A 24,014-nucleotide genomic window follows, 5' to 3' on the forward strand; every position below is an offset into this window, starting at 1 on the left:
TGGGTTGGTAGACTTTTTCTGAAGATAGCCAGATGGTAAATATTTTTAGTTTTTGAGTTATGGTCTCTGTCACAATAATCAGACTTCCTCATATAGAGTGAAAATAGCCATAGATGATATGTGGCCTCTATACACATGAATGTGCACTCATATATACATACTTCCCCAGATACACATATAAAAAAATGTAAGTAAATTTCTTTTTGTTTCCCTCTGGTAGTACTTTGTTTAAAGAAATGTGGGAGTCATGGAAAGTTAAAGGCTGCAGTGGAGGTGAGGCAAGAAGACATAATGTCCTAGATTCCTTTTTGATTCTAGGATAAAATATTCTGACCAAAAGCAATTTAAGGGAGGAAAGGTTTATTCAGCCTACAGTTCCAGGTTCAGGCCATTGTTGAGGGGAAGTCAAGGCAGGAGCTTGGGCAGCTAATCACATTAATCCTAAATCGAGAGCAGAGAGAAACAAATCTATCTTTGCTGCCTGCTTGCTATCCCACACAGCATTACCTCTGACTAAGGAACTTAACTCACAGCCAGAGACCATGAGGCAAAAACCACAGAAAATGCTGTTTGTTTGCTGGTTGGCAGATGGGCTTTTGCTCAGCTAGCTTTCTTATACAGTTCAGGATCACCTGCCTAGGTAACAGTGCTGCCCACAGTATGATGGGCCCTCCTATATCAACTAACAATCAAGACAGTCCCCTACACATATGCCCAGATCAATATGATCTAGGTCAGTGTTTCTCAATGTTCCTAATGCTGCAACCCTGTAATACAATTCCTCGTGTTGTATTGTCGTGGTGACCCCCAACAATAGAATTATTTTTATTGCTGCTTCATAACTAATTTTGCTACTGTTATGAATCTTAATGTAAATATCTGTGTTTTCTGATGGTCTTGGATGACTCATGACCCATAGATTGAGAACTGCTGATCTAGGCAATTTTTCAATTGAGATTCTCTTCTCAGATAATTGTAGATTGTGTCAAGTTGACAGTTAAAGCTAACCAGGACCTCTAAATACAGTGGTAGTGAAGACTCTGTGGACTTTGCATAATGGTGTAAGGAGGATGGACAGTGATGGGAATGTAATAGTGCAAATGGCTTACTTAGTTGGAAAATGAAGACACTGTACTTAAGTTTAAGAAATGACTTGGCCAGGTCTGGGGATATGGCTTAGTTGGTAAAGCGATTGCCATATAAGTCTAAAGACCAGAGTTTTGGATCCCCAGCACTCATGTACATGCCAGGTGAGTGTGGTGGCCTCTCTTCAGTCCCAGGGCTATTGCAGAAATCACCAGAGCAAGCTAGCTAGCCAGACTAGGCCAAATGGTAATCTCTAGGTCCAGCAAGAGAGCCTGCCTCCATATATAAGGTGGGAGTGAGCTAGGAAGACACCTTTCAATCTTGGCCCTCAACATGTATGTGCACATGTGTTATTTGTTATACATACATGTACACACACATACCACATAATGCAAAAACAAAAAGAAATGATTAAGCCAGAATGTAAGGTATAATATTTCACATTTACTTTGTAAGGGAAGTGGTCAGGAGAGATAATAAGTTGATAAGAGAGCCATACAGGGTGCTTATCCATGTATGCACCAAACCTCAGATGAATAGAAACTTTTGCAGTAACGTGGCAGCTTTGGAAAATAAGGGAATAAGACTATACGTACAGTCATTAGTAATGGAAATGATCAACATCCTTAGCAAAATAACTCATTGTATCAAAATCTTCTGTTTTTCAGGTTGTGTCATTTGTAAAGAAGAATGTTCTAGTGACTGGAGGATTTTTTGGAGGCTTTCTGCTTGGCATGGCATCCTAAGAAATACAACTTCATTTTATTTTTTTTTTTCTTGCCAGCAGCTTCTACACTCAAACATAGGCTAATCTACACTCCTCTTCCTCCTCTCCTCCCATGGCTTCCTCCCTGTTGTAGCAAATCTGAATGGCTTCTATAGGCTTCTTCTGGTACAAGGTTAATATAGACCTTCTCATGAGCTTGACATGTTGGAAAAGACAATAGATGTTAACTCTCCCAGTATACTCCTCACTACTTGGTCAATGAGTAGCTTAATAAGAATGTTCCCTTTCCTCTATGTAAGATCCTTTTCCTAACTTGATTTGGAAAAGCAGCATGTAATTACTTTAGTATGTGTTACATGGAAAGGAACCAAATACATTTGCCTTTAAGCATGAAAGATTTTGGTATCTTGGTATGTGCTTTCTTTTTCAGTTGATTTTAGATTATACAAAGAGGTTGGTTTTTTTGTTGTTTTGTTTTTATTTTTTTCCAGACAGGTTTTCTCTGTGTTGCCCTGGCTATCTTGGATCTTGCTCAGTAGACCAGGCTGGCCTCAAACTCACAGAGAGATCCACCTATCTCTGCCTCCCAAGTGCTGGGATTAAAGGCGTGTGCCACCACCGCCCGGCAAGAGAGGTTTTTATACTTGCTGTAATTATCCTGCCAAAATGACAGTATAAATACTATAACTAAAAAGATTGAATATGAAATGAACTTCTGATAAAGATGTATGAAGTAATGTAGGTATTGTATTTGATAGGTGGGTCTTTATGGAAACCAACTGCTAGAAATTCATTATTGGATGGTCAGATGAGTCATTTTTTGGTATTAAGATCCAGTCCAGAAATGTTTTCCACCATTACCACATACTGCATCTCATGTCATGGCTGTTTTCAAGTGATTTAGGTAGGAAAAGGAAGAAACTGTTAAATATTTATTTCATAGAAAGGTTTCTGTGCTTTGAAATTTGAAATATTCTTCACATTTGTTAAAATACTAGGGGTAGCAGTATTCCTCTATGGAAATACTGTTTCTTTATCCAGTTAGTATGAAATATAACATATAAGCCAGAATTTTAAAGAGATGTTCCAGGCATTCAGAATTTAGAATGACAGTGATAGTTTATGTGAAATAAATTATTTCCATCAAATGCAGTCTCCATCAGAATTATTCTTTAAAATAAAAGTCTGTATGCACTTCAGATTTTGCTATAATGCCTATTACCATGATCTCAACTCCAATTAGGAAATCATCTTCCAAAAGCTAAGTCTCCTGTCATCTTCATTGTACCCACAGGGCCTACCACTTAATAGATTTCAAGTATTTATTGAGTCTATTTATTTGTATAAAGAAAACTCTTCCCTGTTAAAGATTAGGTTTACCCCAAATGAATTCTTAGATATGTAGATGATCCCATGTGCAATAGTGTGTTTTTAAGGTCATACATTAAAGATAATTACTTTTTGACATACCTTAACAATGACGTATTGAATTTTAAAATTGAAATTACCACTGGATGTGTAAAACTGCTTAGGATTCACCTATTTGTATTTCCTCATTACATTTTGGTATTATTTAAGCTAATATTACTTATTCTACTTGTAATATTATATTGATAACTGAGATATCATCTGTTTTATAGTTCTCTGTATCATTCTTGGAGTTGTGCCATTTATGGTGATTCTGCCTATAGCCATGTTACTCTCCCTATGTCTTACCCACATCAATGGTATGGTGACAGCAAAAGCTATTGCATTGTCCCTTTGGATATGTGGTGGGGAGTGGTCATCGACTACTTCTTTGGTAGATTGGTAGCTAACTTCTGGCCCATCTGCTTTCTTTGTGATTATTTGTGATTATTATAATCAAGATTATCAGGTTGGAGTTCCTTTGAAAGGTTGTAATAGGTAATAGTCTAGAGTCAGATTCTACCCTCATTGTCTGAAATAAGATCTATAGGTCACCGGGTAGTGGTGACGCATGCCTTTAATCTCAGAGCTCAGGAGGCAGAGCCAGGCGGATCTCTTTGAGTTCAAGGCCAGCCTGGTCTACAGAGCGAGATCCAGGACAGGCACCAAAACTACACAGAAAAACCCTGTCTCGAAAAACAAAAACAAACAAACAAACAAAAATCTATAGGTCTTTCTTGAAGTTTGGTCAGGGTCCATGTGGTCACTTGTGTTTGTGTAGAGCTGGTGCAGAAGGTGATTAGTCACAGTGTGCACATGTCAAGTTCCAGTTTAGCTCAGTGGTCACTTAAGTAGCCTAAAGCACTTTGGGGAACCTTTACTGACGCCTCATTGTGTCAGCATCTTTGCTTCATCTTAAATGGGAGATTACTGGGGATATAGCTCAATGATAGAGCATGTGTGAGGCCCTGGGTTCAATCCTCAGCATTGCAAGAAAAGAAGAGCTAAGCAGGCCTAACTTTAAATGGGAGATTAAGATTTCTGGAAAAAGCAGCTGTCTTTCCATGCACAACCTAAATGATAACAGGGTTAGGCAGTTACACCGTTGAATACATTTGTTTTCATTTGATTAGCAAGACCTGTTTGGAAAGGCACATGATTTGTTTCAAGTGCCCAGAGTCAAATAACATGATAGCCTCTTTACCAGAGGTGATGGAATTGATTTTCTTTGATGGAGAGGTTGATCATTGTCAATATATAAGGCACTGAGAAGCTTGGTGTTTGACAATGTGTTGGTATTTTTGTTTCCCCTACTGGCAGAAATGCAGGAACAGTGCATTCCATCAGTACCCTATAGCCCCTGGTTCACTTCTGATCCCCCACAGGGGCACTATGGTTCTGCCCTGCATCCTTACTACTCTGGACCCAAGTGTGCCTCCCACAAGGGACAGGGTAGGATGAGGATGCTGCTGCAGTTATAATGTTTATGATATTCTCCATCAGACAGAAGGCCAAGGGGGAGAGGCAGAGGCACTCTTTTTTCTGGCATGCCTGTGTAGGCTCAACAGATAAATTCCAACATTTCCACTCTACCCAAGGCTCTGTGAAACCTTTATTTTTTTTTAACCAGGAACCCAGGGGATGCCTACCTGTGTAGGAGCAGCCCACTCATTGCTATAAGTGTCATCATTCTGATAATATGCTAACAAGACTTCCCCCATATGAACCTTTATTTGCCTTGACCTCTCATCACTATAGACACTGGTAAACAGTTTGAGGTTTTTGACTCCCCCATATGACCCATCACTTGGGCCAGAGCCCATGCTACTGGATCTGTGAGATTAATGTCTCATGAATTGTGGCAGACCATACATAATTCGAGTGGAAGAATCTAATGGTTCAGCAAAGAATGAGCTGTATGATTCTAGGTGCTATAGTTTTAAGGTGTATGCTTGTTAATTATTAAGAATGTCCTCTTTATTCTTTCATATTTGCCAGAAAGGTGGACATAACTAAGGGTTAAGCTCTTATTTGAAAGCTGTACTTTTATAGTTGGAAAAAAATTACAAATCTCTTCCTGGAAAAGTGATATGCAAATGAATTTGAAATTTTTGTGTACCATCAGTGTTTGTTTCATCTAAGAGGAAAGCTCTTATCTAGCCATCCTTGCAGGGAAATGAATCTGCTGCCTAAATTAGCAGTTTCCTTTCTTTTTTGTCATGAGAAGTTGATTTTGTGAAATAGAGTATTTAAAATAGGTTCTCTGTTCAGTTAATCAGATAACCATGAGCCATTGGAGAAAACTTTTAGTTCGGAGCCTGATTTCCCAGAAACCATGCAGTGTGGTTCAGATCTGTGGTGCTTTTATCCTTAAGAAATGGAAAATTTGAAGAAAAGCTAGACTTCTTCCTTCCTTCTTTCCCTCCTTTCCTTCCTCCCACTCCTTTCTGTTCCTAGTGCCTCTTTTCACATTTTTGCTGTATCAAAACTATCTACTTTTTCCAATATTAAAATGTTAAGAAATGATGTGATTACTAAGAGCAGCAGTTCTCATCCTTGTTTACACAAGGGAATCACCTGTGGAATTTTAAATGTTGAGTTGTGGCTCTTATACTAGGGGTTTTGACTTCACTGGTCTAGGATGCCATTGTGGTAGGTTGAGGCTTCACATATCTCAGATTTTCTTGATGAGCAGTGAAGATAGAGAACACTAAAGGAGTTGGAAGTAGGTGCTAATAAAATTACAATTCTGTTAACAAGTGAATACTTTTTAAATTTTATTTTAAAATTAACTTGAGATGATTTCTGGATACTGAACACAAATGTAGTACCACAATTTATTGAGTTACATTGTAAGGAAGAAAGGTGTATTATAACAAAATGGAAAAGGGGATTTTTGCCATCAGTATATGCTGAAATTACTGAATAAAAGGCTGTAAAGTAATGGAATGTTCACTTGCTGCCCAAATGTCACCCTACAATTGATTTACCCACTGCTATTGAAAAGTAACATCCTTGCTAAGGTCTGTCAATCATCAACCAAGTGATTAAACTTAGAATCACTAATAGCTACTTGGAGGGTTTTGTATTTCCAAAATGAGAGATGAGACCATAGTTGTCACAAGAGTTCTTCCCTGAAGACTATGTTTCAGTGTTAGTCTTGGTCAGTGTTACATAAAAAATACTCATTTTTCTGTATGCCATAATAGCTAAAGAGAATAAGATTTAAGTCAATGTCTTTCAGTAGATTTGTTGACTTAAACTAAGACAGGATAGTTTACATAAAGGAGCAAATACTTGGAAGCTTTTGAAACTCAAAATAAGGCAGTATACTTTAGGAGAGAGACATTTAAAATGTTTTAAAGTAAACATAACTAATAAAACAGAAAAAAGCAATTATTTGATTTTGTGAGTCATATGTAAGTCCTAAGCAATCACTATCAGATGTTATTTTAAGTGCAATTTAGATTCATAGGTGATGTACACATTATAATTGTAAAGTGCTTTATTAAAATGTTTTTACTATTAATGAGAGTTCACTTAAATTACTTCATGGGAATTTAGAATTGTTACCCTCCTTTGTGGATCAAATATCTTTCAGATAGCATATTTCCAGAAAGTCTCTTTGGAGGAAAATCACTCAAAGAAATGCTTGTCTACAAAAGAGGTTCAGTTTCACAACAGGATAATACTACAAAGAATTGTATCTCATATGAAAAACTAAACTCTGGCAGGAAACTAACCATTTACATGTGTCTAGACTAGCATTCTTCAAGTATTTAACCACAGAAGAAGCCTTTTTATTTCATTTTTACAGTGATTCCTAGGAATGCTTTAGAAAAAAAATGTTGCTTTGAAGAAAAGAATTGAATTGGGGAGGGTGTGTGGAGGGGAGGGTGTGGTGGTTTGAAAGAAAATGGCCTCCAAAGGAAGTGGCACTATTAGGTGTGGCATTGTTGGAGGAAGTATGTCACTGTGGGGGTGGGCTTTGAGGTTTCTTAAAGCCCAGTGTGTCAGTTGACTGACTTCCTGTTGCCTGCAAGATGTAGCATTCGGCTTCTCTGCCTCTCTGTTGCCTCTCTGCTGCCTCTCTGCCTCTAAAGAAAAGAAGAAAAAAAAAGATGTAACATTCAGCTCCAGCACCATGTCTGCTGCAGGCCTCCATGCTGGCCACCATGATGATAGTGGACTGAACCTCTGAAACTGTAAGCAACCCATTCCAATTAAATGTTTTCTTTATAAGAGTTGTCATGGTCATGGTGTCTCTTCACAGCATTAAAAATCCTAACTAAGACAGAGGGTTAGGCAGAATTCACCAGGCTGTACCATTGTGGGATGAGAACTTCCAAATGTGCACCATGGTAGGCAGACACTCCTGACTTGAGATTAAAGTCTGGCAGCTTAATACAAGCCTCCCCTGGTGATGAACTGGCTCAACAATGTTCAAACTGATGAACCCTAAATTAGGGAAGGAATGCTCTTCAGAGATTTAAAATCCCAAGCCCCCAAGATTTTTTGTCTTTCCAAGGCCTCACTCTGCTTTGCAAAGGTCCTTTTTCTGTGTGTCTGTTGTATGTATATGTCTCCTCACTCACAACAAAAGCCTTTCTTCAACTGTTGATTCTCTCTGTGGTTGTTGTGATTTTCCTGCTGCCACCTGTTGCCCTTGAGATTTTTCATGCCTTTCAGTTCTTTTAAGTGGCCGAGAAAATGAACTCAATCAAGACCCCTAGATTGTATCAGTGGTATGCACATGACTGCAGTCATATTACACAGACACTTAAAAGAAAAAAAAAAAGATTTGTTATCAAATAATGGTATTTGGACATCAAGGAACTACCAGAATTTTCTTGCTCACATTCTTACAAAGGCATCTTTTTCCTTTTTTTTTTTTTGAGACAGGTCATACATAGTCTAGGCTACTCTCTATGTAGCTGAGGATAGCCTTGAACTCCCGATCCTCCTGACTTCACCTGAGTTTGGGCATTACAGGTTTGTATCATTATGCCTGGTTTATGCAGTGCAGGGGGTCAAACCCTGGGCCTTGTACACATTAACCAAGTACTCTACCAACTGAGCTACATCCTCAGCTCCAAAAGGCATTTTTCTTTTGGGAGGGGGGTGAGGGACAACAGTAGAACTAACATCTATTTGAGGAAAGAAAATGGATATAAAATAGTTACCAGCTATCAACAGGTTTCCTTTGGCAGTTTTGTTTCAATATTATCTGGATCTACTACAATAGGTTTTGGTTATAAGGAAATAAAGAATAATCACCTAAAATTCTTCTGTTGCTAGGCGCCTGCCTGACTGTTCTATAACAGTTTCCTCTGAGATTGAAACATTCCATCCTGCAGGGAAGCTCCTTAAGCAGGAAGGTAAACAACTCAAAATAGCTTCAGGAAGTCCCTAAAATTGACGAGATTCATTAGGCTCCTCCTCCCAGAGCAAGAAATAAAACTACAAAGAAGACTCTCAGACCAGCCAAACTGCAAAGAAGATCCTAAGACCAGACCAGCTTCCTGGAAGAATCAGAAACCAGCTGGACTACCTGGAAGAGGTTTAGATCAAATGAGTCACTTGAGATACTCAAGCTGTTGAACTGCCTGCAGGTTGTGCAGTGTGCTCCAGATTCCCAGCGTTGTGAGCTGTCACCTGTGCTGGAGTGGGCTTTGTAGATGCAGCTGCCTTTGAGTCGTTTCTGCTCCTTACTTACAATTAACTCCAATAAAACTCATTGGTTCTCCAAGTTGGACTTCGGTGGTATCTGTACTTTGGTCTGTCATGGGCTACTTGTGTTGAGTAGATATGTATGTTGCATCTCACCAGGAAAAGTTTTGTCACACAGTGCTGACTGTAAGGCTTTCTTTCCCAAGATGGTCTTGCTGAAGATACCACCTGGGTGGGACCTGGCCCCTTCAGAAGAAATAGAAATGGAACATTCTGCATGTCTCAGAAGTCATCTGACTCTTAGCAGAGCAGCTTGACTGCAACACCCTGTTTTCATACCCTGCTATCCTTATGACCAGAAGTACCCCCATAATTTTTTTTTTGCTTACAGCAGTTTCTTTTCACACAATGCTCCCTCACCCAACTAAGACCACCCTATAAAACCCCCAACTCCCTTTTTTGTGGGGTTGTTCTCTCTTCACTTGGAGACAACTTGGCAGTTCATGCCTTGAATAAAAACCTTTTAGCTTCAGTGCAGCTCTGATAGTTTGGTTCTCATTAGGCCTCACACTGACTTGCAATGGAAGTGTTTCTTCCATTCCTTCATGATAAATTTGGGATCAGTGAACATTAGAAGACTATGTGTAGGCTAACTAGGGTAAAAAGTCCATGCTCATGTCTGGGTTTTGAAAACCCACCAATCCCTGAATTTGAAGTCCCACAATCCCCACCTTGGAAATCTAAAACTGCCCCCAAGAAACCCTATATAAAGCCTGCCTCTCGTTTACTTCTTTGCTGCTTCTCTCCTAAGCAGAAGGCGCCACCCTCTTGTATCTTTCCCAATAAATGTGTGAGGTTTGCTGTGTGGAATGACTTTGTAGTTGGCTCCCAACTGCCAAGATGCCTTTTCCTTCAGAGAGAGCTGTAACACTTGAACTGGGGAAAAGGTTTCCCCTCAGAGCTGCAACACTTGTACTAAGAAAACTTTTCCCCTTAGAGCTATAACACAGTAACAGGCCAGTGGAAATTCACCCTGCCCCTCCCTGCTCCTGTGACTGTTAATGGCCAAGCAATACTTCTAACCACACTGTACTTTGCCACTAGTTCACTGTGCATGCTTCAAAGACCCTTCAAAAGGCTGCCCCTCTACCCAGCCCATTGTTGTCTGTTTCCGGTCAGAGGTAGCTGCCATTCTGTGTCTCTCCCCTATAAATCTCTTGTGTGAGGTTTGTTGCATGTTATGACTTTGTGGTATTCCTTGGCTCCCAACTGCCAAGATGCCCTTGCAAGGGGAAACTCTTTCACTATGTGCTTTTCCGATCACTGAGGAAATATTAAGTATCTGCGGCTAGGCATTGTGGTGGGGATGCAAAAGAACAATGTTCCTACTGCATTTGGAAGGAAATTGAATTATTGGTATTGAGTTAGGTTAAAAGAAACTTTAAAATAATGTAGCATGTAATCTATGAAAGGTATTATGATTCTAATGCTGGAGGGCCTCATGCAACTTAGGTTTTATCACTGACACTACTGATCTTGTTAAATAGCTAGTTATGTATTATCAGGCTTGAAGTTTATTGAGGATGGCTTCTTCCATAATCAGCAGTTTGTAAAACCAGGAACTGAAACTGTGGGACTTTGATTACTGATCCAAAGAATGGGATCTGAGTACCTTTGGCTGTGGGTAGATTATATTCTGAACTGTTGGGAAGGTCATAAGATTACTATCTAGCCAGGAGCCTTCTGGTAAAGAACAAAGCTATAACTTTGTCCCCTCATTCTTGCAAGTTAATCCAAATGAGCTATCAGTCACCTAAACAGGAAAACACCCCTGAGAAAGCTGCCTGTTCTAGAAATTTAGAAAATAGTAGAAAAATTTAGAAAATAAGGGCTGGAGAGACTGCTCAGGGGTTAAAGCAATGGATGCTCTTCCAGAGCTTCATTTCCCAGCACCCACATGGCAGCTCACAACTATCTGTAACTCCACTTCCAGGAGATCCAAGACATGGTATACAGACACACATGTAGGCAGAATACCTATTCACATAAAGGTTAAAAAACAAAAGAAAATAGTATACAAGCTACCTCTATTGGTATGTTGGCATAATGGTCTCTGACCATTATCCACTTACTCTTCAGAGTATTTCATGTTATTCTGTAATAAACTCAATGCTCTGTATCTCATCTATATTCAACAGAGATCCAAGATTTGGCAAACAAGGTCAAGATGCAGATAACAGTCTGATTTCAGGAATTAAAGAATTCATTAACATCTGAATCTAATAGTCTCTTAAAATACATTTAGTAACCAAAATTTTCATGTAAAACAGGTTTATTTTAGCAGCTCCCTTTTACATTATACATATTTATTTTCTAACATAGGTTATTTTGGTCTGTTTTGCATAGATGGCATATTTCCTAACTTTTACAATTGACTTTTTCATTTGCTATTTGCTGCTACTTGGCATGAGGAAGGGGTAGTAAATAAAACATACTTAAGGGAAACATAAAGCAGAATTTAACTTCTCAACACAACTTTACTTGGATCCAGACTTTAGTGTCAGGTTTTCTTCTTCTTTCTCAAATCCTGAGCAGACAAGAGATCTTCCCTTGGGATATCGAGCACAACACTTACGAAGTTCTTGGATGACAGCCTGACACTTCGATTCCATATAGTTGTTGGCTGAAAAACAGGCAAGTTTTATTAATGATCTCATAGAACTAAGAAGGTACAAGGTAATTAAGCATTTTCCAACACTTTTCACTTAGCACCTAGAAGATATACCCAACTCTATTGAATTCTTTCTGATTTAGAAATCTGTCAACAGGTCAAGAAGTAAAAGGAGAATTCATTAATAACTATCTAAAGGTCTAATAGGAAGAAAATCACAATTTATAAGTGGTTGAATGCTATTTTAATATATAATTTCTGTTTTAGTTAAGTGCCTTTGGCAGTAGTTTTCGATATGATTAGTGGCCACTAGTCCCATTTTGCAATTTGATGAATTAGAAAAAATGCATACAACCCACATTTTCATAGTTTCATAGCAAACTGAAGCTTGAATGCCAAATTTAATCCCCCTTCTTTAAAAATGAAAGTGGGAGCTAACAATTTTTTTTAGGTTTTGAAAGGGTTATAAAACATAAAGGTAAGGTGACCATGGCGTGTGGTTTACTATGGGTTCTAAGGCTGAGAGTGCCAAGACCAACACCTGTGCATTGCTTAGTTCCTGCATCCCTCCACCCCCAGCTCAGAACTCAGAGGCACTGGGGATATAGTATGTGGCTAGGCCATTTGTCAGTGTCCCAGCTACACAGACTGAGGGCCTCAAGTGAATCCTCACTTGGCCACATATAAACATGGACTAGTGGTGGCTCAGGCTGGCTATATATACGAAAAGTTCTTGGAATGGGGAACAACATACTCTTTAGCCAGTCATCCTGATCTATCTTGGAGAAAGTTCCATAGGCTGATGAAGATACTATGTATTCTGCTGCTGTTAGTATATTCTCTAGAAGTCTGTTAAGTCTATTTGATCTATAGTGCATTTTAACTCACAATTTATAAGTGCCCATATTAAAAAAATAAGATCTCATATAAATACCTAAGGGTATTAGAACCCATGCTGTAGGGTGTTCTGTATGGCAAATGTGTTGCTGATTGGTCAATAAATAAAACACTGATTGGCCATTGGCTAGGCAGGAAGTGTAGGCGGGACAAGGAGGAGAATAAAGCTGGGAAGTGGAAGGCTGAGTCAGAGAGACACTGCCAGCCGCCATGATGAGAAACAGCATGTGAAGATGCCGGTAAGCCACGAGCCATGTGGCAAGGTATAGATTAATGGAAATGGATTAATTTAAGTTGTAAAAACAGTTAGCAAGAAGCCTGCCACGGCCATACAGTTTGTAACCAATATAAGTCTCTGTGTTTACTTGGTCGGGTCTGAGCGGCTGTGGGACTGGCAGGTGAGAGAGATTTGCCCTGACTGTGGGCCAGGCAGGAAAACTCAAGCTACAATGTATCTCAAGATTTTAGAAAAAAACAAGAGCAAGCCAAACTCAAAACTAATAGATGGAAAGAAAATAAAAATCAAGTAGAAAATTAATGTAGAACACAAAAAATACAAAGAATCAATGAAACTGTTGACTTTTTAAAAGGAAACAAAATTGACAAATAAGCTAATCAAAAAAAAGAAGACTCAGATTCAAATTCATAAAATTAAAATCCAAGCAGAGTGGCATGGAGCTATAATCCTAAAATACTCAGGAGGCTAAGGCAGGAGGATCTTAAGTTCAAGACCTACTTGAGCTGTGGAGTGAGTTCAAGGCTAGACAGGATAACTTCAAAATTTAAAAAGTAACAAGAGACATGAGAATATAACTCATTGGTAGAATGTTTACACAAGGCCCCAGGTTCAACTTCCAGTACAACAACAACAACAGCAGAAGCAGCAATAATAATAATAAACAATAATAATAACAGGAGACAAAAGGAATATTACACTAAAAACAACTGAAATAATTAATGAATATTTTGAAAAATGATATGTCAATTGGAAAGTCTAAGAAAATGGACAAATTTCTGCATATATGACCTATCAAAATTGAACTCCCAAATATGAAAAAATCTAAATAAATCAATAGCAAGCAATGAAACTGAAAGTAAAATAATAAAAAAAAAGCCTCCCATCAAAGAAAAGCACAGATCCTGACATATTTGTGGTAGTAGAGATTGAAGTTAGGGCTTTGTGCACACTATGCAGATGGTCTACAACCACTATTTTAAAAACAAAAACAAAAACAAAAAATTAACACCAATCGTCCTCAGACTAGACCATAAAATAGAAAGGGAAAGAATGGAGCTGGAGAGATAAGTCAGCAGTTAAGAGCACTGGCTGCTATTCTAGAGGGCCTAGGTTTGATTCACAGTACCCATATGATGGCTCACAACTGTCTGTAGCTCCAGTTCTAGGAAATTCAAAACCCTCTTTTGGCCTCTATGGGCACCAGGCACACATGTGATGCACAGACATATGTGCAGGCCAAATACCATATACAAAAAAATAAAATAAAGGGAAAGAATTCTTCCAAATTTATTTTACAAAACCAATATTGTTGTGGAATATTATTTTAAGATGTGTTACATATGTTTATGCTGTTGAATATTTAATGATGCAAAATGGTTTTTTTTTTTTTCATTTTTCTTTATTAAGAAATTTTCTATTCACTCTACATACCACCCACAGGTCCCACCTCTGCTGTGGGATGTTCTGTATGGCAAATGTGTTGCTGATTGGTCAATAAATAAAACACTGATTGGCCATTGGCTAGGCAGGAAGTGTAGGCGGGACAAGGAGGAGAATAAAGCTGGGAAGTGGAAGGCTGAGTCAGAGAGACACTGCCAGCCACCACAATGACCAACAGCATGTGAAGATGCCGGTAAGCCACGAGCCATGTGGCAAGGTATAGATTAATGGAAATGGATTAATTTAAGCTGTAAGAACAGTTAGCAAGAAGCCTGCCACGGCCATACAGTTTGTAACCAATATAAGTCTCTGTGTTTACTTGGTCGGGTTTGAGCGGCTGTGGGACTGGCAGGTGAGAGAGATTTGTCTTGACTGTGGGCCAGGCAGGAAAACTCTAGCTACACACCTCCTCCCTCCTAATGATGCAAAATGTGTTGCATTCTTTTTTGTTGCATTTGTTTAACTCTGTGAAGCTGTGTTACTTTGCCTGTGTAAAACACCTGATGGTCTAATAAAGAGCTGAATGGCCAATAGTGAGGCAGGAGAAAAGATAGTTGGGCCTGGCAGGCAGAGAGAATAAATAGAAAGGGAAATCTGGGAGGAGAATAAAGAGCAAGAGAACAAGGAGAGGAGGACGCTAGGGGCCAGCCACACAGCTATACAGCAAGTCACATAGTAAGTAAGAGAACAGGAAAAGCCCAGTTGCAAAAAGTAGATGGGATAATTTAAGTCAAGAAAAGCTGGCAAGAAACAAGCCAAGCTAAGGCTGGCCATTTATAATTAACAATAAGCCCCCATGTGTAATTTATTTGGGAGCTGGGTGGCGGGCTCCCAAAAGAACAAAGAGTCAAAACAGTAAAAAACATACAATATCAAAGATCCTTTAACGAACATACATGTAGAAAGCCTAAGTTAATGACTTTAAAACTTAATTCAGTGACACCAATGAAAAGAGTTGGCTTTGTTTCAAGGATGCAAATATGGTTCAACATACATAAATCAATAAATACAATATATAAATAGAGTCAACACAACCACACTAACACCTCAATAGATGTAGAAAAAAGGCCTTCAATAAAATTCAACATCCTTTCATGTAAAATAACCCTAAAGAAACTAGGTATAATAGGGTTGTATCTTCACAGAATAAATGCTAAATATAACTTGTAGCCAATATCATAGTGAATAGGGGAAAACCGAAAGCAACTTTTTCCTCTAGAAAAGGGTTTCCATTCTCTCTACCTTTACTTAATATAGTACTTGAAATGTTCAGCAGAGAAATCAGGCAAGAGAAAGAAATAAAATAAATACAAATAGGAAAGCATGAAGTCAAATTATTTATGTTTATAAATATGATTCTATACTTAGAAAAGCCTAAGGCTCCATGAAAATGTTTAGAACTGATAAAGTCAGCATACTATGAGTAAACCACACAGCTATAGCTACCTGAGTTTTGACACAGATGCCCCATATCCTCAACTCCAAACCAGTCTTTTCATAGAAGGATTTTGCTTAGCTCAGTAATTCTTTTTTCCTTTCCTTTTTTTTTTGTTTGTTTTTCAAGACAGGGTTTCTGTTTAGTCCTTGCTGTCCTGGAACTCACTTTGTAGACCAGACTGGCCTTCAACTCGGAGATCTGCCTGCCTCTGCCTCTCGAGTGCTGGGATTAAAGGCATGTGCCACCACAGCCTGGCTAGCTCAGTAATTCTTAGCTGGGGTTGTGCATTAAAATCACTTGGTTAACTTTGTAAAATGATTCCTGCTCAGACCCTACCTCCAGGAAGTCTGCTTTAAGTGTGCTAAACAAGTTTTAAAGTTCTCCAGGTACATTTGGGAGGCAGAGGCAGGGGACCTCTGAGTTAGAAGCCAGCCTGGTCAACAAAATGAGTTCTAGGGCAGCCAGGGCTGTTACACAGAGAAACCCTGTCTCAAAAAACAAAACAACAAAAAAAAAAGTTAGGTAATTCTAATGTACAATGGAACTCAATAACCCATAGCTTAAATGAAATCACTTTTTTGTGTATATGTGGTGCTGAGGATAGAACCCTTAGGGCTTTGCACATGTTAGGTGCTCTACCACTGAAGACAGCCTCCCATTCCCTACATAACAACTCTTTTAATATTCTAAACATTTCATAATACAATGAAGAAAATATTCATAATTAGTTAATTAAAGTTAATGAAAGTTGCTGATAATATCATTAGTTTCTTACAGTTAGTTGATAGATAAAGTTTAAAAATATTATTTTAAAAAATCTATATACTACCTTGTAAACATTTCTGTATTTCACAGGCTTGTTTCTGGCATGGATCCTTTTGTGGCATATCCAGAAAACTAAAACAAAAAAATTATTAAAATGTTGCTTTTTTTAGTTATAAAGACTTTGAAGCCTATCTATCTACATAGAATTTTCTTCTGGGGCAAGTAGAATGACCTTACAATTGTTAGAAAAATAGTTGCACTAAAAATACTCTTTCTCAATTCATAAGATGAATCAACTATATTTTTATATTTCCATCTCAAGTATGGAAGATATAGACATGAAAAAAATTCAGTCTAGTCATCTTGAATATTGTAAGCAAATGTCAGAATGACACCACTGTTTTAAAGGCCTGGCCCAATGCCTGATTCTATGATTCACAAAAGAAACCCTTGGTAAATGATTAAACTTCTTGAACATTTTTTTCTTTCACTATTCATGTCAATAGGAATTATACGTACCTCAAGGAACTGATGGAAGAACTAAACATGATAACATATATAAAGTGCACAGAATAGTAACTGGAAAGTATTAAGAACTCAATACACAGTAGCTATTATACCCAAGTGCTTTTTTGTTTAAGACAGAGCCTCATTATGTTTCTTAGGCTGGCACCAAACTCCTGGGGTGAAGTGATTCTCCTGCCTCAGTCTTCCAAATAGCTGGGATTATAGACATGCACCATTGCTCTGGGCCCAAGACATATTTTAAAAAGCAAAACCTTACTTTAATGTGCATAAACTGTCATGACTGCTTTAATTCAGGAAAATTTTTACAAGTAAAAGAAACACTTTCCCTAAAATTAGCAATGTTAGTTGCTATTACCTCTTGAGAAAAGTGCCAATAAAAGTTAACATTATCTATTGAGGTCAAATGGAAGCCAAATATGTAAAATATTTGTAATCAAAGAATTTAGATTCACAAGGTTTTGATGAGAAACTTGTAAAAACAATTCAAAGACACAGGTTTCAGAAAGAAGGAAGGCACAGGAGCCTTTGAAACTAATTTTATCAGTACAAATAACCTTTTCCTCCCAGAACTCCTTAAGTTCTCAGTAGATCCAAATTAGGTCAGTACTGGGATGGGAAACACTAGAACAAAACCTCAGATATTTACAGAATGGAAGAAGGAAAAGCAAGTGATTTGCTGCAGGGGAAATAAGCAACAAATACATGTTGATGCTGCTAGAGGCTGCTCTCTTCTCTCTAAATCAGTACCAAGTCCTTGGTGATGAGGGCATCTGTTCTGTAGCATGTGCAGATTTTTGTGGGATTCACCAGATCCCAGGTTCAACCGATGAAGTCCATTAAAGGTTCTATGGCAATTTCCAGAGGAGTCAATTTCAAGTTACATTTCCTGACTAAATGCTTTTGTTGGCTTGATTTCTGCCCTGTGTAACCCTTTCTCTGTAGTGTCACTGGCAGTGTTCTTCATGACCCTTCCTAAATAAACTTCTGTAGTTTTTCAAACTACTCTCTCCCCACCCAGCCCCAAGTGTAGGAGCACTGTAGTGGTGAATGATGTGAATAGAACAGAGGAACATATCTTCCTACAATTCCAGCACCTGAAAAAAAAATCATTCAAATTACTACAACTGAATAGAGTGAAAACCAAGAAGGGGAAGAAGGAGGAAAAAAAATAGAAATACATACCAGGTTAATCATCAGGCAAAAGTTTAAGCAGTAGTTCCTGTACTCCCCTGACCTATCAGAAAAAAAGAAAGTTTATAAAGCACTCCATTGTAAGATCCCCAGTATAAGGGAAAATGATTGAGCAAAATGTGTACCATTAAATGATGCTGAATCTGCCACAAGCGAGAGTTGTTATCCATGTAGCGCTCCTCTGGGTAGAGTTGCCACATGAGAGGTAGCTGGGAAGTAAGAAGGTGACTTGGCCTAGTTGCATCACCTAAGGGAACTTGAACTTGCTGGACTCGAGCCTTTAGGAAACTTGTCTCCTAATAGGAATGATCAAAAATAAAACCAAAGACATCAGAATATTGAGACTAGATAGAAACCAGGTTACTTAAAAGCAAAAGCAAAAAAAAATTTTTTTTTAAATTAAAGCAGTTACCTCTTCCACCACAGCTACCCATGTGCGCTGATATTCGTCGCGGTAGACACCTTCTTGGTGAACCCAGAGATGATCGGGTGGAGCCCCCACATCCTCTCTTGCCATTCTGGGCTTTGGGTTCCAATTCTAGCCCTGCTTTTCTCCACCTAAGCCTGCAGCATCCGCGCACAGGACACAGGTGTGACTTTTGAGGTTTGAATGAACTCACTAGTGAGCAAGGTGACCTGGGACTAGCAACCACCAACCAGAACCAAACCTCATACATATCTATTTGTAAACCTACATATATCAAATGGCATCTTAAGCTTTCTGAAAATGAAACTGAAGTGACACTCAGGCAAAGCCTAGGTAATGCGAACTTTCTATGGTAAAGCACTCAAGAATTCTAAGTTCGTTCTGTGGGGAGATGAGATGAGAACTACAGGAGGCTGGGCATTGGTTTTTCTCTCTTTTGCATCTACAAAGCAGTATTCAATGGTAGTGTGTTAAGAATAGAAAATGCACAAAAGTGTACCTAAGGATACATGATTTTGGCAGAAAAGTAGTGAAACAGACACATGCATGCCATATTCTTCAGATAAAAGCCACTCCCAAGCAGTTTACATTTTTAAAAAGATTCTCAATGATGTATATGGCTTTCTAAAATGAGACTAAGTTTGTTACAAGGGCAAAGAAATACCTGTCTTTTTATTTTAAAAGTTATTTATACTAGTGAGGCTTATCCAGAAAGGGATTTTCATTTTAGCAAAAATATTTAGTGTAGTTTCATGACTTTCTGAAAGCAAACAACAGCCATCTATCTAGCTCCCTGTTTCACTTAAGCAGGATGTCACAGAAGCCTGTTTTTCTAAGAGGCATAGTTGTAAATTTTTATTCTACAAACTAGAAGGTCAAAAATATCTCTCTGCTCTTTAAAAGTGTAAATAAAGTACAGTTCTCAGAGTTTGGGGTGGTAAGGAAACTCTCCATAATAGTCCTATGCCCAGCTTTAGATCTCATAGCTTCAGATGCATTTTTCATGAACAGAATCTCATGGGAATCACTCATAGCATCATGATACAGATTCACTGTATTTCTATCTTTTACAGAGCACAAATACATCAGTGGGTATCTGTCCCACAACAGAGACCCCCCCATTCCCAATAAGTAGCTATTAATGGGAAAGGAAATGAAGCATAGTTTGGGAGATTGTTAGAGTCCTCAAAGTGATACTATCCAGAGCAAACCAGATGTCAATCATGATGTGGAATGAGAAGCCAGAAATAAAGGAATGATGCTAAGCCTAGTTCTTCTTTCTTTCAAGGATACCATCCTGAATCTGATTTTCCCCCACTTAACACTGTTTTTCTGCCTATCCCCTAAAAGGAAATTAGTAATAAAAACTATTGTCTCAAAATGGGTATGTTGGTGCATGCCTGCAATCCTAGCATGCCAGAAGCTGAGTAAAGTTCAAGCCAGCCTGGGATATATATATAGTAAATTTGAGGCCAACTAGTATATTATAGCTAAGCCCTAGGTTAACTACGTAAGGAGACCCTGTCGAGAGAGAGAGAGAGAGAGAGAGAGAGAGAGAGAGAGAGAGAGAGAGAGAGAGAGAGAGAGGGAGGGAGGGAGGGAGGGAGGGAGAGAGAGAGGGAGAGAGAGAGAGAGAGAGAGAGAGAGAGAGAGAGAGAGAGAGAGAGAGAGAGAGAGAGAGAGAATATGGTCACATTTTTGTGACAAATAAATAGGTATGATAGTTATCCATTTATTTCCTCAGTGATTATGATTCTGAACCTCTCACATGTTCCCCTTTTCATCTGGATGTACTCTCTCATTTCCAACTTATTTATGTTAGTATCCTTTTCTCCTTAACCAAACTCTTACTGTATGGTAATATCAACTCTTCTGTACACTCAAAAACTATGAGTTATCTTGAATTTCTTCTCACTCACTTGCTACACCCTATATCACCAGTTCCAGCAAATATCACCATTACCACTGTCTTCAAACCAAAATTTCTTTCAAATACCACGGTTGTTCAAGCTGCATACCCTTGCTCTTCCTTTCTATCTGCCTAAAATGCATGAGTCTCTAGATATACATTTGTAAGCCATTTTTTCATTTAGCAAATATAAGTGTTCTGCCTCTCTTGTAGAGCTTTAGACATACACACAACACACCCAGTAAATTCCAATACAAAAATAAAAATGAGCGCGCACACACACACACACACACACACACACACACACACACACACACAGCATTTTTTAAAGCAGGAGCCAACTGTTAAGGGTTTCAAGACCATCTCAACTTCATAGATATAGATAGGTCCTAGCAACAACCAACATGTTGACATTTAAATTTCTTTTGAATAAAAACAAAACTTTATTGGTCATACTGACATTGGAAGGAAATAATTCCAGTGGAAGAGAAGGCAGATAGAATGTGATATTCTAAATTACTATGAGGCACTACAAAATATTCTCAGAAGAAAAGCAGTATGGTGTGCTGCTGTGACCTCCAAAGGTTAAACAGGCTAGGCACTGACAAGATGAGCCTGGGAACAACACTCAGTTAGCCTGGATTTCTGTGTCCTATCATTCAGAGCATAAGGGCCCAGAGAAAGGCAAAGGCAGTGATCAAGAGACTGATAAGCCACCACATAACTATGAAAACATCAACACCCTCAGTAGATAAATGCAAAGGCTGAGCAAAAGGCATTTAGATCAAAGTCTATAAAAATAACATATTGGATGAATGGAACATCATTTCCATAAATGTGGTTCTTTAGAACTCTTGATCCCAACATTTTCCTTGGTCAAGTAAGTTTGGGAACATTGGAGATCATAAAAGCATATTAGTATAGTAAAAATTCCAACTAAGTTATACTGTACAGAGATTTTTAAATAGTTTAACATTTCCCAAACTTATTTGACTAGAGAACATTTTTTTTGGCATATGGTATTTGTTCACAAAATACAGGATTCTCCAAACTAAGGAATATCTTAAAACTACAGGATAAATTTAGTTACAAATTTAGTACAATACATGGAATATAAACCTATGCAATTTAACTTGAAAATACTACCAGTTTCAGATACAAATGCATCCCAAAATATGTTTTTGCATAACTTTACAGCTATAGCATCCACTAAAAGAGATGGCCTCCATAGAAGTTGCCTTGATTCCAAAAGCCATACTGACCTAGACACATTATTTTAGACACTTTGTAAATTAGGTTCTAAATGAATTTCAGAATATAAAAGAGCTTCCTTTGGTTGTAATTTAAATAAAACCATCTTTTTTTCCTTTACAGGAAGAATGGTTTTGTATTTTTTTCTTTACAAGAGTATGATTTGCTTTATTTTGAGGTATTTGAGTTTTTAAATAGCATCAATAAGTTGAATATGCTAATTATTTGAAGCCATTTAATATCCTCATCCAATTATGATTTCAGCTGCCAAAGAACATAGGTCCAGGTATCAGCTTGGCTGATGAATGAATCCTGCTTGTGCCACTTAGAAGCTTTGTGACCTTCAGACAACCTAATCTTTCTCTACCTCAGTTTCCCTGAGGTGTAAAATTATGAACATATTGACTGCAATGGTACTTATTAAACACTTCTCATATGTTTAACATATGTTTAGGTGCCGGGTGGTGGTGGTGCACACCTTTAATCCCAGCGCTTGGAGGCAGAGGCAGGCCAACCTCTGAGTTCAAGGCCAGCTTGGTCCACAGAGAGAGTTCCAGGACAGCCAGGGATACACAGAAAAATCCTGTCTTGGAAAATGAAAAACAAAACAAACAAAAAACAGAAACAAAAACATATGTTTAGGTACACTGACCCATTTGATCTTCATGGGATGTTATGAGATGGGCATTGGTATTATTCCCAATTAAAGGTAATGAAAGTAAGACACAGAGAAATTAGATAACCATTCCAACTAGTTCACCCAGCTAGAGATTTCAGAGCCTGATTCCAGTTGAAGCAGTTTATACACACCATGTATGCAAATTCTTAGTAGAGTCTTTAGCACATAATAAGCTTGCTATAAATGTTAATCATTATTTCCCTCTCTGGTCAAATGTTTGTAGCTGTAAAAGGTAGCATGAACATCCTACAATATGAGACTGACTAAAAAAAAGTATTTTTCTTCTTGAAGGCAGCTAAACAAATTGACAAATTCAAAAATATCCCTTAAGCAAATGTAATAAGATAGCAGTTCCTGCTGCCCCACCAAGGCAGGACATGTTAGCTATGAACAATAACTGAAAATAACATAAGACATAAAATTGAAACTTAAAGAGAAAATGCAGATAGGTCCAATTACACCCCTGCAGTTTCTCCAACGTTTATCATTATGAAAGTTAATCATGGAAAGATGTGACATAAGCATAAGGTAAAAAGAGAGGTTGTTGGCATATATATTGCACCACAGTGCCCTGGATTTGGGACAGTATTTGTAGTGAGACTTGGGTTGGAACTGACTTGGGAGAGAAGAGCAAAGCATCAACACCTCTTCAAGTAGCGCCTTGAGTAAGTTCCCTTCCAGTACTGCCATATCTGACTGGCTTCAGAATTAAAAAAGGAATTTTAAAAAACAAATTCAAACAAAAGCGTATCAGCTGTGGAGGCTGCGTGGCATATATTTTGCTTTAATTTATAATCAATACTAAATCCCTCGTGTAATTGGTAAACTTGTAAATTGGAAGGAAGGTTTGTACATTTATCCCTTAGTTCATTGGCATATTTTAAAATAAAATAAGTTTTACATATAAGTTAATCATGTCTGACACCAGGAAAGAGATCAGGTGAAATTTGTAATTTCCTGGAATTAGTTACTTGATGTAATACATTCAAACGCAAATAAAAAGTTGTCTCTCCCTCAATCCTTCTTTTCCTGTATCAAACAAATATATATCTAAAAGCTTTTGTAAAAAGTAACAGCAAGCAAACTGGAGTTACTTTTTCAGACACAGTAAAACACTGTTTCTGTAAAAGGTTACTCACATGTATATAATGATTCTTGGACTAATTACACCTTCTCCGGAACAGCTAGGCTAAAACTTCCAGGTCTCCCACCCTGGGACACTCAAGCAGGGATCTCGATGCAAGCCCAAGGCGAACCAAGGGACATCCAGGGCCGAGGTCACTAGAACCGAAGTTAGGAGGTCAGGCCAGCATCAGGACGTGGTCCAGAGAGATTCAAGGGCTGTGACTTGGAAATAAAACAAAATAAAATAAAACCTTAACTGTTTTAGGACCAACTTTCAAAAGAGGCCGTTGTTCGTGGCGATGTCACCTCAAAGCGCTGTCCCTGACGCGTGTAGGCCGCGCAGGGTTCTCAGCGGGCGGGCAAAATGGGCGCCAGCACTGTGGAGGCGTCTGCCCTTGCTCCTGAGAGCTGCTCACAGCCCACGTCCGCCCCGGCGGACAAACACCGCCTCCCTGCCACCCAGCCACCCAGCGGCCCGGACTGCCGTGCAGACTGCCTTTGTCAGCCACCACCAGTGCCCCACTGCTTCGCCAGCCCAGACAGACCAGTGAGTCTCCCAGGTGCC

At 38.6% G+C, this 24,014-nt stretch overlaps 2 protein-coding genes across 8 annotated transcripts in view; one reads left to right on the forward strand and one right to left on the reverse strand.

Annotated features, from left to right (window-relative positions):
* Fundc2 (FUN14 domain containing 2) overlaps positions 1–7,464 on the forward strand; it is a 27,487-nt gene extending 20,023 nt beyond the window's left edge. The window contains exon 5 of the mRNA XM_052742850.1: positions 1,755–7,464. Within this exon, the coding sequence (XP_052598810.1) occupies positions 1,755–1,832 (78 nt within the window). The 3' untranslated portion in view covers positions 1,833–7,464. The remainder of the gene's footprint in view (positions 1–1,754) is intronic.
* Positions 5,985–23,988, reverse strand: LOC128113295 (protein p13 MTCP-1). 7 transcript variants are annotated; one of them, XM_052742881.1, is made up of 7 exons: positions 23,464–23,988; positions 18,471–18,622; positions 18,184–18,354; positions 18,050–18,101; positions 16,404–17,961; positions 11,432–11,573; positions 5,985–7,317 (listed from the first exon to the last, which is right to left on the reverse strand). In XM_052742881.1, exons 2-4 carry the CDS (start codon positions 18,573–18,575, stop codon positions 18,054–18,056), a joined length of 324 nt encoding a protein of 107 aa, XP_052598841.1. In that variant the 5' UTR covers positions 18,576–18,622; positions 23,464–23,988; the 3' UTR covers positions 5,985–7,317; positions 11,432–11,573; positions 16,404–17,961; positions 18,050–18,053. The 7 variants fall into 7 exon arrangements, with proteins under 7 accessions (XP_052598841.1, XP_052598832.1, XP_052598817.1 ...); XM_052742872.1 differs by having other exon boundaries at positions 18,471–20,006; XM_052742888.1 differs by lacking the exon at positions 5,985–7,317 and having other exon boundaries at positions 11,527–11,573; positions 16,404–16,471; positions 18,471–20,006.
* Positions 23,989–24,014: the final 26 nt, after the last annotated feature.

This window comes from Peromyscus californicus, unplaced genomic scaffold, assembly GCF_007827085.1.
Source record: "Peromyscus californicus insignis strain IS unplaced genomic scaffold, ASM782708v3 Scaffold_10__1_contigs__length_136768540, whole genome shotgun sequence".
In the NCBI taxonomy this organism is placed as follows: Eukaryota; Metazoa; Chordata; class Mammalia; order Rodentia; family Cricetidae; genus Peromyscus; species Peromyscus californicus.

What these genes read in the sequence shown, in the direction of transcription:
- LOC128113295 (XM_052742857.1), bottom strand. Translation starts at nt 16,887, where the DNA reads ATGTTTAGTTCTTCCATCAGTTCCTTGAG. An exon ending in AATACAGAAATGTTTACAAG is followed by an intron (nt 11,574 to 16,403) that starts GTAGTATATAGA and finishes CCTGTTTTTCAG; the next exon opens with CCAACAACTATATGGAATCG. An exon ending in ACACTAAAGTCTGGATCCAA is followed by an intron (nt 7,318 to 11,431) that starts GTAAAGTTGTGT and finishes TCTTTTCTTTAG; the next exon opens with AGGCAGAGAGGCAGCAGAGA.